Source organism: Helianthus annuus, chromosome 14, assembly GCF_002127325.2.
Source record: "Helianthus annuus cultivar XRQ/B chromosome 14, HanXRQr2.0-SUNRISE, whole genome shotgun sequence".
In the NCBI taxonomy this organism is placed as follows: domain Eukaryota; kingdom Viridiplantae; phylum Streptophyta; class Magnoliopsida; order Asterales; family Asteraceae; genus Helianthus; species Helianthus annuus.
The window spans coordinates 164,104,239-164,122,075 of record NC_035446.2 but is presented as its reverse complement, the minus strand read 5'-3'; the positions used below and the strand labels follow the sequence as shown (position 1 = coordinate 164,122,075).

The 17,837-nt window shown below is 35.4% G+C and overlaps 2 protein-coding genes across 9 annotated transcripts; one reads left to right on the top strand and one right to left on the bottom strand.

The window, feature by feature from the left end:
• Positions 1-3,655: 3,655 nt before the first annotated feature.
• LOC110904748 (protein NSP-INTERACTING KINASE 3-like) lies at positions 3,656-11,103 on the bottom strand. 7 transcript variants are annotated; one of them, XR_004879778.1, is made up of 10 exons: positions 10,470-11,100; positions 10,273-10,329; positions 9,981-10,028; positions 9,776-9,834; positions 9,382-9,437; positions 8,920-9,242; positions 8,488-8,587; positions 4,619-4,690; positions 4,375-4,518; positions 3,656-4,271 (listed from the first exon to the last, which is right to left on the bottom strand). XR_004879778.1 is itself a non-coding variant. In XM_022150602.2 (4 exons), the coding sequence occupies exons 1-4, from the start codon at positions 4,805-4,807 to the stop codon at positions 4,232-4,234; spliced, it is 294 nt and encodes a 97-aa protein (XP_022006294.1). In that variant the 5' UTR covers positions 4,808-5,330; the 3' UTR covers positions 3,656-4,231. The 7 variants fall into 7 exon arrangements, 1 of the variants encoding a protein (XP_022006294.1); XR_004879777.1 differs by having other exon boundaries at positions 9,906-10,028; positions 10,470-11,099; XR_004879780.1 differs by lacking the exon at positions 10,273-10,329 and having other exon boundaries at positions 10,470-11,103.
• A 2,932-nt stretch (positions 11,104-14,035) lies between these two features.
• On the top strand, positions 14,036-17,472 carry LOC110904751 (probable serine/threonine-protein kinase PBL28). Of its 2 annotated transcripts, XM_022150604.2 has the most exons (4): positions 14,036-15,064; positions 15,428-15,460; positions 15,541-15,756; positions 17,136-17,472. In XM_022150604.2, the coding sequence occupies exons 1-4, from the start codon at positions 14,138-14,140 to the stop codon at positions 17,391-17,393; spliced, it is 1,434 nt and encodes a 477-aa protein (XP_022006296.2). In that variant the 5' UTR covers positions 14,036-14,137; the 3' UTR covers positions 17,394-17,472. The 2 variants fall into 2 exon arrangements, with proteins under 2 accessions (XP_022006296.2, XP_022006297.2); XM_022150605.2 differs by lacking the exon at positions 15,428-15,460 and having other exon boundaries at positions 14,037-15,064.
• Positions 17,473-17,837: the final 365 nt, after the last annotated feature.

The following is a 17,837-nucleotide window of genomic DNA, read 5'->3' as shown; positions in this document are numbered from 1 at the left end:
ATATATTAATATTGCTTAATCATGGATTAATAATACATCTTATAATATGCCATATTATATCAATCTTTAAGTTATAAAAAAGTACATTAAAGGTTTTGAGTGGCCTTATGGCCGAACGTAACTCAGCCCAAAAGATCAAGTTATTGGGTTGATTCTTATTACACTATTATATGTTAGGCATTATTTTATTATTTTATGAACTATATATTAAATATCACAAAAAAAGATAGAATAAACTGACCAAAACCTTGCGGCCAACCCTAGCAAGACTATTGGCTGTTCTTTTTTTTTTTTTAACACTTTGCTTGATATTAGTTTAGGTTACATACCATTTTTTTATTAAATAAATTAGTCCTCCACTAAAGGAAACAAATGGACTTGAATGAGAAAATATTTAGCTGGCTTTGGCCAGCCAAGCATGCGGCCTTACTTCACCACAGCCGAAGACATGGCTGTTCAGCCATTGGCTGGTTTTGGGCTCCATCTTCCCAACTAACTTGCAATTAATACCCTTTTAATACTAACCCTAATCATTCCCTATATAAACAACACTTTCCCCACTCTTTTTCCACTTTACAAACCTCTTATTCACTCCAAAAACACTCTCTAATCACTCCCAAATACTCTAAAAACGTAGCTGATTACCAGAACAAGACAGATTCATCGAGCTTTACGAAAATGGGCATAACTTCTTCATTTCTCATCCGTTTTAGCTCATTCTTTTTCCAGAACGCTTGGCTTGACCTTATCTTCGATTCCAAGGGTGTTTCTCAATGAATAAACCCTTGGAACTCCGGCAAATAGGCTTCAAAGTCCACTGTTCAAATTTGTTTTCATTAATCATTATCAATACTTACTTAAACTTGAGTTTAACTCACTCAAACCTATGTCCTAATGCTTACAACCTATCTTATGGTTGGTTAGGCTTAAAAACAAGGTTGAGACATGTGAAATCAGAGGTGTAAACCTCACATACTTTCTGTTTTGTTTGGGTTTTAACCCACAAGTAATGAACAAGCCTAATGCTTGATGTTTGTGTGATTATAGGACTAGCTTGGGCTATCCTACTTGTAAATCCACACATTACTTGATGTTTTCCTTAGATTAGTTGTATTTATTCATTCTTTATTGTATGTTCATGACCCTCCTTGTTTGTTTTTACATCAAGTGTAGTGGTGAACACTTAGAGGAAGCTTGTTCTTCCTACCTCCTACATGATTTCCATGATATTTAGAGGTACCTAAATGAAGATTTTCTCTTCTACATCATGCATGACTAATGGACTAAATATTACCTATAATACTTATACATATATATACTATTCGAACCCTTGATGATGGACTTGTGTTCATTCGTCAAGATATTAGAATAACATCATCTAAGACATAAGACTTGTTACGATTCTAATGAGTATATTACTCATGAAAACATTAACCCTTGAGGTTTCATAGTGTCAAGAACAAGTACTTGGTGTTAAAGGATGATTACTTTCGAATACCTATATTCTTGTGTTTTAACTTCCTAAATCCCTACGCGAACATATTCAACTTTCTAACCTCATCAACTTCGTCACATTGGATAATCGGAAAGCATATGCAAATTTTGTGAGTATACTCGCAGCCCTTTTTTTTTATGTTTACCACTTTTTGGGGTGTAACATGTTTACTATTAAAGTACGCTTAAACTTATTCTTTATGCAATGTACAAAACAATACTTATACATGAATACTATGTTATGATACTTGATGCTTACGTGGACCATACTTATGTGATATGTTTTAGTCATTAGCTCTCACGAGCCTCCCTTCGACATGTATAGCGCTATAGGAGCAACGCACCGCCCCCTTAAACTTGGGTCATGTTGAATTAATTAAACTTTCTTGCGTAAACAGAGGTTGGCTAGAAATATTGCATGCCACGATAGGTTGATCTCGTATAAACTAAGTTGCCATGTGGATTCGCGTTAAACTTTTATACTTATACTTATACTTATGCTTAAACTTGTATGCTCGCCTTTGCTTTTGCATTGAACTTTATTTTAAACATGTTACAGGTTGAGGATGATGATGCTATGAAATGAAGTAGCGTTGATGCCTAGATACACATATAGACGTTTAGGTTTACTCGTTGTATCAATTTTGATTATGTTGTATTGTAATTCCTTTGAACTTGACGTTATTTGATTTCTTTGTAATGTTGACAAATGAATTATGAAATTAAATCGTTTTATTAAATATTGTCACAAATAGCGTTATGATGTCTCTAGCAATCTTCATACTTTGTCTCATCCCGATGTTTCCGCCATTGGTTGGGGTGTGACAGTTGAGTCATGTAAAGTGATTGACGTAAGCCCTATACGCATCATATAGGGCTATACGACCCGTATTGAATTCTAAATTTGAATTCTTCCTCCTCTATAAAACGACGAAGAAGACGATATATATGTCGTCTTAGTTATATATTCACATTCACTAACAAACATGTCTTGGTACAACTTTGTTTTCGGTGAGCCGTCTGAGGCAAACACTAGCACGTTTGTTCCGGGTAGCATTGTGGTATATCATTTTTTTAACGTATTTTGTTTTTTTCTTTTTTTGTTTATGAAATACTTAGCACACCGCTTGTATTAAGCGGGGTCTAATGTCCCTGATTCTTACGATTGGAGTGGAAATGATGTTCACGCGCACGAGGTCGTGTCCGGCTATCGTCACCATCATAATGAATGGTTGTTGGCAGACCTCAACGAGGTAAGTATATATATATTTACTTTTTTCTATTCGGCGTTAAACTTACCATTACCGCTTACCGTGGTGCCATGTGGGGCTCGACGCTAATTAAAACTTTTTTTGTACCGTTAAAACTTATTTGTATAGGAAAAATTTTCTTGTAAACTTTTAGGAATAAATGGAAATCTTTCTGAAAATTCTTTTAAATCTGAATTAAAGCCTTTCTGGACAAAGAAAGCTTTTCCTTACAACGATGGTTTAACAATTAACTCAGTTAAACACCACGGCATAAGAAAATATTTTCATGAATCAAGGCTTCTTTAAAATCTTTTAATAACTTAACAAAACTTCTCTTACAACACTGGTGTGAACATCGACTCAGTTTAACGCCACGCCGTAAAAAATTTTCATAAACCCAGTTTTCCTTAAAATCTCTTTTCGGTAAAACCTTTCTAGAACTTAAAAACGTTTTTGGATCGCTAACTCGTGAATTACCATCCTTTAGCCAAACGAATCGCTTTACTCATCGCTTAACCCTTGTCACCGAGACGCTCTCACCCGTCAAATCCTCAATCGATTGCTCGTCCATCCTCCGCGTACCCTAACACTTGAATCGCTACTTACTCGTGTCAATTCTCGCAGTCCTCCTTGCGAATAAATTTCAGGACGGAATTTCCTAAAGCAGGGGAGACTGTAACAACCCGCATTTTCACGCTTGTTACTCTCGTTACGCCTATCACTAGAGATTCGGATCATAATGTAAACTATACCGCAAACACTACTTTGCATATTTTCAGATTACATCGCTTTTTACGACACGCTTACACTTTTCGCATATACTATTACGCTATTGCTACGCTACTCGCAAACGCAAACTCAACGCAAACTCGAAAGGCAGTTACTTATGCTATGACCTATTATATAAATAGTTTAGCTATAAATATCTTGGTATTAAGACTTGTTAAATGCGCACACGCTGGCACGCGCAACTCAGTTTATCGCACCGAAACGCAACCTAACACGATACTACTTATCTCACTAAAGCGCGTAAAGTATCCACAATGATTAACGCAACGTAATGCTTAACTTGGAAATTTACATCGCACCAAAACTTATTCGAATGGAGGCCATCCGAATGGGAACCATCCGAATCAAACCCATCCGAATGGGAGCCATCCGAATGGAGGCCATCCAAATGGAAGCCATCCGAATGGAGCCATCCGAATGCCACCCATCCGAACCCATTCGAGCGCACCGACTTAAATTCCCACCCTCACCTATAAATAGGGTCATTGTGTCTCATTTCAACACTTTGGTTCTCTCATCCGCTCCCCAAGACTCTGTCGCAATTCAAGGCTATTTTTATAAGTTTTTCCCTCAAATCTTCTTCAATCTTCATCTCTAATCACTTCTACACCATCTTCTTCATCTTTATGTAATTAAGAAAGATTGATGATAGGAAAAGTGACATACACAAGAGTTAGACCTCCAACTCCAGATAAAGATCAGGGAATCGAGCCGGTAAGACTATTGTTGTTCATGCGCCTGTCTTGCTCAGAAAAGTTATTCGAAATGAGTAAATTTTTGTTATAAGTTTAATTTTACTAGCACTTATATTGCTAATACATATATAACGATTAAAACTTACAAAAAATTAAGGTTCTTGAGATCGCCAAAAGAGCTAGGAAGCTGACCACTGAACATGTTTCCTGAAAGATCAAGAGTTTGAAGCTTCTGCAGCTTCCCAGTTGCGTCCGTAATCGGTCCAAATATCGCATTATTCTGTAGCGTACTACACAATTGTATACAATACAATTATCAATTCTTATTCCTTACTACTGTTGGTTGACTTTTAGTTAAAAACAACAAAACAAGACCAATCAAGAACTTACACTGATTGCAAGTTGCTAAGATTCCCGATTGTAGACGATAAGGTCCCGAATAAGTTTTGACTAGGCAACCCTCTGATCAAGAATCAAAACCCATAGAGATTCAATTATTTTATAAAAATAAAACTAAATAAAACGATCCAAAAAAACTTACAAAGCCGAAACAGAATGGTCAGTGGTGCAAGTAACCATTCTCCAACTACAAGGATCTACAGAAGATAACCCATTCTATTACAAACCTAAAATCACACATCATAATATTACATAAACTAAAATTTAACACTAGAACAGAAAAAAAAATCCTAAATTGATGACGACCGGAATATATAGGGTTCTTGCCTTGCTGACTTTCCTTTCTTATTGGCGATAGACAAGCCTCCGTCGTTCTTACCTTTTTGATCCTTGATTTCTTCTTCCTAAGGAATTTGAAACTCAACGAATTACGAACGATAATGAATAGGGATTTGGAGAGGAAGAAGGAATTGGGAGTGTAGAAGTGGGTTTCCATCCATTAATGACTGATGTGGGGTTAGGATAGTTGTGATCGTAGACGCCGTGGGAGAAATCAGTGAAATGAAAAACCGTCTTACAACTTCTCCTTCTAGAAGGTTATGATGAATCATTATGGTCATGATTTCTTCTCAGCTTAATCCAAGGGTTGAAATGCATTTAATAGGTAGTTACAATTAACGAGAACATAAGAACAGATAATTAATGTGACATGAAAACAACTAAACTAATATAGGAAAATATAAGGGTAAATTACTTTTTGAGTCCTTATGTTTTATGGGTTTTAACTAGCTGAGTCCAAAAGCAAAAAGTTTAACGACCTGAGTCCCTATAACCATTTTCTTTAACCATTTGAGTCCAAATTTCTAACACTGTTAGAATTTTTTTGGTCAAATATTGTTAAATGACCAAAATACCCTTATAATTAAAAAATAAATAACCTTATCTCCTTTACCCTTATCTCCACTGTCTTCAAACAACCAAGCACCACCAAAAACTCTCTCAGGCGAAATCAACCACCGTTCCATCCATCAACATCTGTAAACTCCACCCTAAACCCCACCACCTCCGCCACTTCAAACCCTCCCTTCATCTCCACAACCACCCCATCTCTGGCGCCGGAAAACCCCTCACTTCAATCTCAACCAAACCCACTAAAGAAGCGAGGGATTACCTGAAATGGGTCTCGATGTGGTGTAGAATCGGAGTTAGAAAGATGAAGATTCGAGAACTGAATGTTGTCTCCCTCTCTATTCCTCATGTGTCGATGCGAGCAAATCCATTGGGTTGGCTACAAGAGATGAGTAACAGGTATCAAATATTTACCCGATTAGTCATTAAGGAAGAGGGATACATCTGGTCGGAGATACACGGTTCCGGCGAGACGAATCCAAAGAGCACAGAACCAGGCCGAGGAAGAAGATTGAGTGTTTTCTAGGAGTGGAAGGTTTGAGATGTCGAAATTGGGTAAAAACGAGGTGATATTGTGTTCAAACCGAATATCCGTTTTCTTGTTTTAATTGATTGGGTAAAAACGAGGTGTTTGGATGTGTGATTTTGATTATTGGGGACATGACGGCGGTGGTGGGTGTTTGGAGGTGGTGGTTGTGGGTATGGTGGTTGTGCAGGTGTTTAGAGAGAGAGAGAGAGAGAGAGAGAGAGAAAGAGAGAGAGAGAGAGAGAGAGAGAGAGGAGTGTGTAAAGATGAGATGCTGGTGTGTGTGTTTTATTATATATATCTAATTATTTTATATATATTATATATTAAAAGTTTATGCATTAGACACTTGTTTCTTATACTTTTGTGCATATAAGAGTTGTACTTTGTGTGTAAATGACCAAATTACCCTCATAGTTAACATAATAGATTTGATGGATGGAGTTAGAAATTTGGACTCAAATGTTAAAGAAAATGCTTATAGGGACTCAGGTCGTTAAACTTTTTGCTTTTGGACTCAACTAGTTAAAACCCATAAAACAAAGGGACTCAAAAAGTAATTTACCCAAATATAATAAAAAAATACTTTCATGGGGTTCACTTCGGTTATAGTTTGGTTAAGGGGCACTCTTAACCATAACCATAAACATGGGCGGCTCTTTAGGTGTGCGGGGAGGACTTCCGCACAAGGTCCGTTTTTTCGAGGGGCACGGGATTTAAAAAAAAAATTCGATATATATATGTTATTTAAAAAAAATAAAAATTGTACACACAAAACAAATCCAATATAGAGGCCCATTATCAAAAGATTTGTATTTTTTATAATTTACCCAACTTAACAATAGGTTTATTGGCTCCAATCCAATACTAAACTAGTTTAATACCCGTCCGGTGGACGGGTTACGCTAACAACGTAACAAACAAAGATAATATATATTGAGGGTGTTTGGGATTGCTTCTCCTTTTCTTCTATTCCATCTCCTTTTTGAAAAAAGCTAAATTTTCCTATCCTTCAAAAAACCATGTCATGATGCTGGTTAAATCATTCTTTTCCCACCCTTGACTCAACCAACAATAAGCCCTCACCAAGGACAAAAAAATGATGATGTATAATTATACTTTTGAGGCTACTCATTACTGATATGAGAATTGTATTTTCCACATAAACATGAACTACTCATTATTTATCATCATATGTAATCTTCATTCAAAAATTCTAAGAAAATGCCATCCAAAAATAAAAATGCTAAAAAACCAAGAAAAACTCAACACCCATGTTAGCACAACCGTTCAAACCTTGCTACTTAGCTTTTAAACCTAACTAAAAAACCCATTTCTTCTTTGCATCTTCAAATTCAGTTTCTCTACACTTATCTAATTCAGTAAACCATTAATGGTACTAAGTTTATTTTTCAAGCTCTTCCTTCAAATATGGCCATGACTGCCTTCAGTATGGTGTGTCACATAATGGGTGACCAGCCGGTTATTTAAGGAAGGCCTTACCATAGGGTTAGGTGCCCAACATTGTTCTATTAGCCTTCTCCATTCATTATCACATTCCTTTAGAATTAGTGGTCTAACGTGTTGCTAATATGCCTCCTAAAAGTACACTTGTTAAAATTATAAAATAAATTTTAAAAAATAACACTATATACTAAAATTTACTAGTGTTGTCAATTTAACAAACAAATGGTTAATCAAATTTCACATATAATTGCCTCATATAGTCATCGCCAGCTGATAAGCATGGGAATTTCTATATGGCCTTGGGGATTGACAACTCAAGTCAAACTTAGGACAATCATGGTGATGAAAAAGTGGCCTAAAAGCATCTTCTTTGTAGGCTTTCCTTATGCGGATTCTCAACTGATTTATTGGACATATTTTATGAGATTGCATGACCAGACAAAGACCTTGCCTCGGGTTCATGATGTAAGATAAAATATATTATGATTTAATATTTAATCTAGTAGCCATTATAATCATTTACATTATATGGATCAAAATATATAACAACCTATTAATAATTAGTTGGTAATTGTTGATGGACCATATTACCCTTATTAACTAATTAGGTTTCCTCCTGGGTGCTTATATAAGGAGAATTATGTGGAGGTTAAAGGGTTACTCAGTTACAAAATCAGACACCCTATTAGCCATAACATCATAATTTTCGACCTCCTCTCCTAACCGAATTCCCTTGTTCGGTTCTCATCGCCACCATCATTAGATTGCACCCTAAGGAGGAACCAAACCAAAACTGACAACTATGTCAAACACTATTGCTGCATCTACATCTGGATTCTTTTCTGGCCGGTACTGATGCAATCAAAGGTATGTATTCATGTTTTCCATTATGCATAAAACAGAACTGAACCAACACATGAAGGGTGCACCAAAGAAACCAAATGTAAACATATTTTACCTGAGCAGGAAACCTAGATCCGCCTTCGCATTTATTGGCTTTTGCCTTTATTTCCATCCTAAGTAGTTGGATTGATGTTGGAACCACCAAAAGTTGTTGCCTACAAGAGAAGCAAGAAAGAGGATATCTTTACTCGCAAACATGCTTAAATCAATTTTGGACCAGAAGCTGATTCAAAGAAGCGTCCACAAACCTGCCACCTTTCAGCTATAATTCAGAGATCTATATTATTATTTTAATAATATTGTTTTTAATAAAGTTTAATGTGTAGGCTATTCATAAAAATTTCAAAAAGCAGGACATGTTTGACCTCAAAAGGTCAAATTGTACCTAGAATAAGTAAAGGTGGCAAATTTGATCATTCATAAGTGAATGATCAATTTGGGTTATATTATATTTCAAATGGGTCTAATATACAAGAAAAAAAACTACCTTAAAAGGATCACGGATGCATTGAAAGTTGTTCGGAATTTATTTTTCAAGCATATAACCTCCTAAAGTGTATTATCCAAAGATCTATATAACTATGGTAATGGTGTTGCTTTTGTAGTCAGAATGAATGTGTTAACTATTCATCTTTAAAAAAGCAGGACTTTGTAATTAATATCATAGACAACGGTTCCAAGAACACGAACTTCATGACATAAAGCTTATCATATATTGGATTCAACAACAGTGGCGTCAAAACCACTAACATTGCCTCCATAGCTTGTTATCGGTTCTCCTTCGATTGTCACAATGCAAATCTCTTATTTCTGGACAAAAAAAACGAAAATAACCCATATTAGAACTCAAACAGAAGCCGAACTGAACCACATGAATGACATGATTAGACTCCATTTCCACTTGAACTAACAAAAAGTAAAACTGAAAGATAAAGATACATCTTTGTACCACTTTGATTCAATCCAAAATAGTCTCCATTTGCTATGATAACCCATGTGATCAACCTGCATTTTATATTCACAAGTTATAACATAGTAAACCCATGGACCTAGGATGCAACAAACGAAGACAATTATATTAATGCAAAAAAGCAAATAAAAATGTTAAACCAATACATTGTTTAACTCATTGTGTGTACTATAAAAATGTTAAACCAATACATTGTTTAACTCATTGTGTGTACTGACATCATTAATCAAAAGCATAGGAACATTGCATCCGTATTTTAAATGTAGATATATCAACAAAATGGTAGGCAAAGTAAGAACTAAAAAAATATAAATTTTTTAACTGAACATGTATCTACAAAATGGTAGGCAAAGTAAGAACTAAAAAAATTAACCTCAATATAAATAGCGAGTAAGTCTAGATGTATATTCATTAGCAATAATAATGGCAGACCTGCATGAAGTACATAAGAATATATCAATATACTTTAATATCAACAATATTTGAATTATGAATATGTGAACTTCATCATTTTAGTCTGGTTCAGAAAGTGATCCATTGATGTTCACTGCTTCAATGTTTTCAGCAAATGTAATCACCCCTCTATCATGCCCTTTGTTAAGCCGAAACGCTATAGCCTCATAAACCTGCAAATTAGCAATAAAAGTACATTACGAACAGAATATAGTTCCTGTTAAAAAATGTGTTTCTAATTGAAGATTTAAAGTAAAAACCTAAAATAAATAGTCTAGTTCAATACTTCAATGTGATTCTAATTAAATAGAAGCCATTAAAAAAAATTAAAATAAAAATCTGAAATAACCCGTCTGGTTAAAAGTGCACATAGATAAGTACGTCTCCATTAAGTTGGAAATTTTGACAGTATCTTACTCGTCTCCATCGAAGAGGAGTTGGTCATAACAAATCTCGACATAAAAACTCTGAAACCTGAACAGAATAATCATGCTAAAAGTTCAGATGAGGAGAAAATGATGACCTGCAAATTACTTAAAATCCACCTCCATTTATGAAAAAAACCAAACAAATCGATCAATAAAAAATTAAAAAAGAAACTGAGAATAACTAACATGTTATGGTAACGATGATAGTTTCCGGTGACGAGGAATTAAATGGTGATGATTTTAGGCTTCAATCTGGTAGGTGGTGAGAGAAGAAATTAGGGCAGAACTAAGGATGATTTTACATAATTACAATCGCTTCCAAAATCCCCGCAGATTGTTCAGAGTACCCGTCTTGCTATGAGTCTCCCATGGAAGTCCTCCAACGAAAACCTTCGTATACGTAGTGTCTCTAAACGGTTTATTATAACTGAAAACTTGATCCGCTTCGTATGATCGACTCATACGCATCCATCTAGTTACAATTGTGTGTGTACCGATTGGATTAGTGTGGTTGAGATTAGAAAGTGATTTTGGTTGTTTGGTGGAGCATATTGGTTAAATTTGATAGGGGATTTGGAAGAAACCCTCGCATAACCTAGAAATTTTATGGAAGAGGTGAAAGGTACGGAGGAATTGGAGTTTTCTGATGGTGTGTAAATTGCTCTATGATTTACGCCTCAACATTCTAGAAAACTTCTTTAAAACTGCTGCATTATATAGCAATAGATCATCTCAACTGATTGTAGGAGTTGGTTTAGAGATAATGGGTCTTAAAATATGAAGAAAACCTGCTGAGAAGTGGAGATCATGAGCAGAAAATTTGGGAGCAAAACCACCAGCAGGAAAACTGTCAAAAACCGCCCTGAACCGCCATTAGAGCGGTTATTTTTATGAGTTTAAACGGCTGAGATTTCATCTCAGCATGATCCGACGGTGGATATCAATTTGGATGGTGGTTAGATTTAATGGGTTCCATAGATATATATAATTTTTGTCATTTTCGTAATTATGTTGTTTATCGTTAAAGCATACGGGCCCATTTTTCGAGCTCGAACAGGGTATGTGAATTCTCAAAGACGCCACTGACCATAAATATAACCGATTTATGGGTTAATCACAAAACTTTAACCATAACCGTCAGTTATATCAATTTCGGTTAAATTCAGTGTGATAACGGTTCAGTTATCAGTCAATGGTCAGTCATGGTTAATCTTGCTCACCCCTAATTCTCAGCTTCAACTGTCTGTTCTTTTTGGGAGTGACTGTGTTTTCGCACACCAATTGCATAGAAAACATCTTGTAAAGAAAACTAAAAAAATAATCTAGCTATTTTGGTGCAAATAAAGTGCTTAATATTAGACCATGCGTAGTGGTTTGATGAATAATGCCCCCACCCTGGGGCGTTTTCTGCTATGTGACAGTCCAGTCAGCATGGGGGCATTATTGGGCGTTTTTGCAAAAGTGACGTAGTGGAATAATGTCCAATAACGCCCCATCCAATCATTACACAATTATTTATTTTTTTTAAATTAAAAACTTAAAATACTTCATTAAATTAAAAAATACAATACTAAAAATTAAAAAAAAAAAAACCAACTAAACTTAAAAAAAACCGGAAATAAAAAAAACTGGAAATAAAAAACAAATAAAAACCACAGGGGCCTAATTTGCCATTTTTAGACTTAAAATAAAACCACAGGGGCCTAATTTGCCACTTTTAAACTTAAAAACCACAGGGGCCGCCTCCCACTCTTCTTCTTCTTCTTCTGACCTTCTTCTTCTTCTTTGACCTGCAACATCTCCGGCCAAACCCAAAAATTCCGGCAAAAAACGTTGATGACGAAAGCTAACTCGTTCTCATTGGTCCATCATTTGCCCATTCCAGCGTTATTCAAAAAACGCCGATTCGATTTTTGCCAGAGCAAACGCCCGAACACGCCTAGGGGGGCGGCGTCCCAGCGTTTTGGGACGTGTTTGGGCTTTATTTTTGATGAATCACGCCCGAGTACGGGTGTTCTTATAAACTATAGCATTCTTTAGTTACATGCTTTCACAGGAATACGGTTAATTAGCAAGAAAAGGCCCAGTACAAGATTTAAAAAGTCCCACCACCTTCCTAGTTCTGATCACTCTATTGAAATAATGAACAATTTACCTGATGTTCTGTTTGTATTTTACAAGGTATACGGCCCGGTAAAAACGTACCTTTTGTGGATGCTTGCGTGTAACTCACTGACGTTGACTGAGTTGGAACGTACTAGTGGCGGATCTAGAAATTTCGTATAGGGGCAACATTTCAAAGAAAAGGTGTAACGAAATCGAAAAAACGTCAAAATTTTCCAAAATTTACACTACCGCCGGAGCGCTAAGGGGTAGCGGAGGCTACCCCTTATTACATAGTAGGTCCGCCCCTAGAACGTACAATCCTGAAAAAAAACATGCCTTTCATTTTGATAAGATAAGCACTAATTGTGGTGGTTACCTGGAAAATGTCTTCATTAACTTGATTAAAATTAAAGAAATCTCTTTGTTGACCAAGGCCCAGGAGGTTCAAACATGAAGGTTGATTTTCGGGTGTGGATCATAAGAAAATTACAAAGTTATTTGAGAATTCGAGAGAACCACTATTAAGAATTATCTAAGACCATTGAAAATAGATATGATCGGGTGGTTCCATTGGTGTCAGTCAGTGATCCAAATTGTCGTTCAAAAAAATCATCCAAGCAAATTTAAAAAAAAAATCAACTTTTTCAATTAAAAGGTTATTATTGTAAAAATTAAAAAATATTTGTGGATTGATGGTAGCTCATGGATCTACATATGTATATTTTTTAATTTTATGTAAAAAAGTATATTAACATTCATCGATCTACATATGTATATTTTTGTAATTTATGTAAAAAGTATTAACATACAAACAAAATTATCGTCCAAGCAAATTTAAAACAAAAAAAAAAAAAGATCAGCCTTTTCTATTAAAAGGTCGCTATTGTAAAAATTAAAAATATATATGGATTGATGGTAGCTCCTCGATCTACATATGTATATTTTTTAAATTTATGTAAAAAGTATTTAACATTCATCGATCTACATATATATTTTTATAATTTATGTAAATAAGTATTAACATACAAACAAAATTAACAAGAAAAAAAGTTGCGTAGTTGATACTTTGATGGTAGTTCTCTTGGTTCTTACCTTATATTATTTAAAAATTCTTATATATCAAAAATTAAAGTTTTATAAAATAAGGGTAAAACTGTTGTGTTTCAAACTTCTTTTCTTTAACGGCTGGATCACTGATGTTTCAGTGGAACCACCCGATCATATCCATCTCAAGAGGAAACCCACTGATGTTTCAAACTATTTCAATGACATATATTAAATGGGGTAGATATGAGATTTAGATTATTAGAAAAGAGTATATAGATTTGATATTTTATTGTTTGCGTACTTATTCAGAAATTTCAGCTTACAAACATAGCTAAAACATTGATTTCGTCTTAGGATGTTAGGAATTCAATGTTTTAGCTTAAATATGTAATTCCTAATACCTACTACCATTAATTATTATTTTTGATTGAAAAGATGAATCTAGTGATTTGGTCCATATTAGAAAATCACATTTTTAATGTGCAAATGGATAGAAATCGGACAAAGTGTATGGTTTATAATAAATCTTAATAAACAAATTGGTCGTTGTTGGTGGCCCCTAAATAGTTGAAAACCCCCCACCCGAAAGGCAAATTAACTGATAAGTTTTACTAGTTGGCTTGTTTCCTACAACCGTACGACTTTTTTTTAATCAAAATTTTGTATCCTAAATCAGTAAATCACAAACCAATTCACATATCATGTCTCATCTTCAAGAGCTAGACCACCTCAGAATCCCATTTGATGACATCAAATCTGCCACCAACAACTTCTCTCACCAAAATTTCCTCGGCCAAGGTGGATTTGGGCGGGTCTACAAAGGTCAGCTCCCCTCCACCGACTCGAGTGAGCCAGGTACCACGGTGGCTGTAAAGCGGTTAGATGTGAAGCTCGGTGGACAAGGAGAACATGAGTTCCTAACCGAAATTCTTATGCTTGCTAGTTACAAACATGACAATCTTGTTTCTCTCATTGGATTCTCTGAAGACAGTAATGAGAAAGTTCTAGTTTACAAATACGAGGTTAATGGAAGCCTCGACAAACATCTGGCCTCCATAGACCTCACATGGGCGCAACGTTTGCGTATTTGTCTTGGGGCGGCACAAGGACTCGAGTATCTTCATGAAGGTGTTGGAGCGGGGCACAGGGTGCTACATCGTGATATTAAAAGCTCTAATGTGTTGCTAGATGCCTACTGGGAAGCTAAGATTTCGGATTTTGGATTATCTAAAATAGGTCCAACTAATCAACCATTCACTTTTCTTGTCACTAATGCTTGCGGCACGTTTGGCTATCTTGATCCACTATATCTAGCCACCGGAGTACTTACAAAAGAATCTGATGTGTATTCTTTTGGAGTTGTATTATTTGAAGTCCTGTGTGGGAGACCTGCGATGATTGTGAAACACGAAGATGAGCGTAGATTTCTATCTCATCTGGTGAAACTTCATCAAGAGAAGGGAACGCTACACCAAATTATAATCCCCAATCTACTCGAGCAAATGAAGCCGTATTCCTTAGAAGTGTTCTCCAATATTGCTTTTCAATGCCTGAATGAAGATCGTAAACAACGCCCAACGATGGGTTTAGTTGTCAAAGAGTTAGAAAAAGCTTTAGAACATCAACTGGTAAGTTATCCTAGAAAAATCCTAAGTGTTCACAGGAGGTTTGTAAACTTGTTTTGGATTCCAGAGAGTCTAGTTAAAGAAGTAGACTCCATTGGAGTCGCTAGTCAAAGGAGCAGACTCATTTTTTAGTTTTGTCATATCAGCGTATTTGAGGGGAGTTCGCTTGTCATGTGAATATCTGGTGTCAGATTCTTTTGGAATCAATTAACCAGGGTTGCAAACTCCTTAGAAGCCAAAATTCTAAAAACCTCCTGGAAACACTTATTTTTCCAAGACACCTAGAAATTAAAAGAAAGTTATTATCATCTTCTTAAATTCAGATTTGAACATACAATCACACACTTTGTATTATTGGGATATTAGGATACGCGATCAACCGCTTCAGACCCTCGAATCGTAGGTTATCATTTCCTTAAAATTTGATTTAATTTTGCGGTGATCAAAAATCACAAACTGTATGTGTTATTTGATGGTAGCGTACACGAACGAGGTTATGGGGATCGGTGATTGGTGGATGGCCATTCTTGTTCGAGCTTGAGAGCAATCAAAAACTGAGGAAGATCACGATAGGTCACGACCGTTGGATTCATTCACTCATGTTTACGGTGGAAGATTCTGATGGTTTGTTGCATTCTTCTGAACAATATGGTGGGCTCAATGACGCTAACAACAAGGGGGTTGAAATTTCTAAGGTGATCAACTCTTATCTCTACTTCAATTATAAGTAGTCAATTTATTTAGAATCATTAATTAAAAAACTAGTATTATATGAACTGGCATGTAATGTTATCTAAATTTTACTTTTTATATAGTAAGTTATTGTGTTCACATAAAATATAATTTAATTAAAGAAATATGGTATAAGTCTCAACTTTAAAGAAACAATTTAATTAAAGAAATACGGTAAAATTAACACAAAGTGTCATAGAGTTGATTCTCAAGTATATGATAGAGATGAAACTGCTAAAAGAGGAATATTATGAGAGTATAAAAGGGAAAGTGAATACGATGTTGTCCCACACCCAAATTTAGACGTGAAACCCTTACGTTGTTTTGATTAAATATCCGAAAATCAAAATTAGAACACAGTTTTTTTACTTCTCTTTTTATGTGGTTCATGTTTCTCCTTATTTACAGTCCATAGATGCCGACACATATTTTACATGTTTCGTTTTACTTGTTTGTCTCCATTTTGAAACTTTCATCAAACGTCTCCAATCATCTTAACCTATTTATTATTTATTTTAAATGAATCTTTTAGTCCACTTGCACAAAACATCAATAAGGTTAGACCATCAAAGTTATAATGTGATTTCATAAAGATCCTTCATTGATTTTCACTCTGACCATGTCAAATAAAATGATTAGTAAAACATACAATTCCAAAGAAAAGAAAACAAAAGAATGGAAGAATCTGCTAGCCAAACGACTAAAATTAAATTATATATAAACTGTGATGAACTTGGATAGAAGGTTGGCGATGAAATATATTTCGCAGGGCCGGTCTTGAGAATTTGTGTATCCTGAGGCCTTAACGAAATCGGGTATTGGGCTCACTAAAGGTCTAAACCTAATGTGAATGGGCTAGTAACTAATCTAAACCATAAGAATAGTTTTGTACGTGGGCCTATGTTAATGTTTGTATAGGTATATCCTATTAATTTTTTTACATATACATATCGGGGTTTTTTTTTCAAAAATAACGTGCCCATCGAAACATCAGGCCCTGACCGGTGGTCCTCCCCGCCCACCCCAGGGTGCCCCTGATATTTCAGCTACCATAGACTGTAAGTTTGTAGATAAGGAGACACGAATCACATGATGAGTAAAAAATGTGTGTTTTAGTTTTAAATTTTAGGGTTTCAATAAAAATTAATTTGGAGGGGTTTTGCATCTAAGTATAGGTGTGTGACAATAGCGTATTCACTTTTCCCATTTATAAATCCAGAAAATTATTGTTAAAGATGTTTAAAGGATCAAATATTTTGAGATGTCAAACAGATAAAAAAAATTCTCAACAGTTTAGGATGACAAAGTTATTTCTTCACATGTTGGTTTTCAATGTTCACAGATCCTCTTTGAAGCCGATGAAGAGATAATCGGGATAGCAGGAACTGTTGGGAGACGTTATGGTCTTGAGTTAATCACCACGTTGTCATTTGTGACTAACAAAAGAACGTATGGTCCTTTCGGAGAAAAGGACTATATTCGCCCAAGAAAAAAGGCACAGTTTTCAAGCTCATGGGACTTGGGTTCGTTTCATGGGTTCTATGGTCGTTGTGGCTGGTACGTCGAAGCCCTTGGTTGTTATTTGAAGACCAACATTTGAAAGACTTTCTTATAGATGCAAAATAGATATTTCTAGTAGAAACTATTATCTATTGATCGATAATGATAACTTTAACCAATAACACTTTTTTTTTTTTTTGAACGGCAGCGACAGTTTGTTATTACCAAAAACCATGAGCACTCGGCAAGTAGCTAAGGCATCACAAAACGATACAAAAGTTATAAAATGGAACACAAACAGATCATATTTCAAACCAAACAAAGCTAATGTGTTCAAAACCTCTTCTCCATGACTCCCATTGTATGTTTCGCCAAAGTGCGCTATTGAGCTTGTGTGGCGAGGTGACGCGAAGCCAAACCCCCTAGCCTTATTATTACGCTCCAAAAACAATTGTTAACTTAAATCGTCATATTACTTTCTTTATTTACAAAAAAAAAAGCACTAAAAATGAGAAGTGGTAGAAAACACTACCTATGACTTGTT

Coding starts and splice junctions, on each gene's coding strand:
- LOC110904748 (XM_022150602.2), bottom strand. CDS start 4,807: ATGGTTACTTGCACCACTGACCATTCTGTTTCGGCTTT. Junction 4,691..4,769: donor GACCATTCTGTTTCGGCTTT/GTAAGTTTTTTT, acceptor ATTCTTGATCAG/AGGGTTGCCTAGTCAAAACT. Junction 4,519..4,618: donor CTTAGCAACTTGCAATCAGT/GTAAGTTCTTGA, acceptor ACAATTGTGTAG/TACGCTACAGAATAATGCGA.
- LOC110904751 (XM_022150604.2), top strand. CDS start 14,138: ATGTCTCATCTTCAAGAGCTAGACCACCTCAGAATCCCATTTGATGAC. Junction 15,065..15,427: donor AAGCTTTAGAACATCAACTG/GTAAGTTATCCT, acceptor TTGGGATATTAG/GATACGCGATCAACCGCTTC. Junction 15,461..15,540: donor CCGCTTCAGACCCTCGAATC/GTAGGTTATCAT, acceptor ATTTGATGGTAG/CGTACACGAACGAGGTTATG.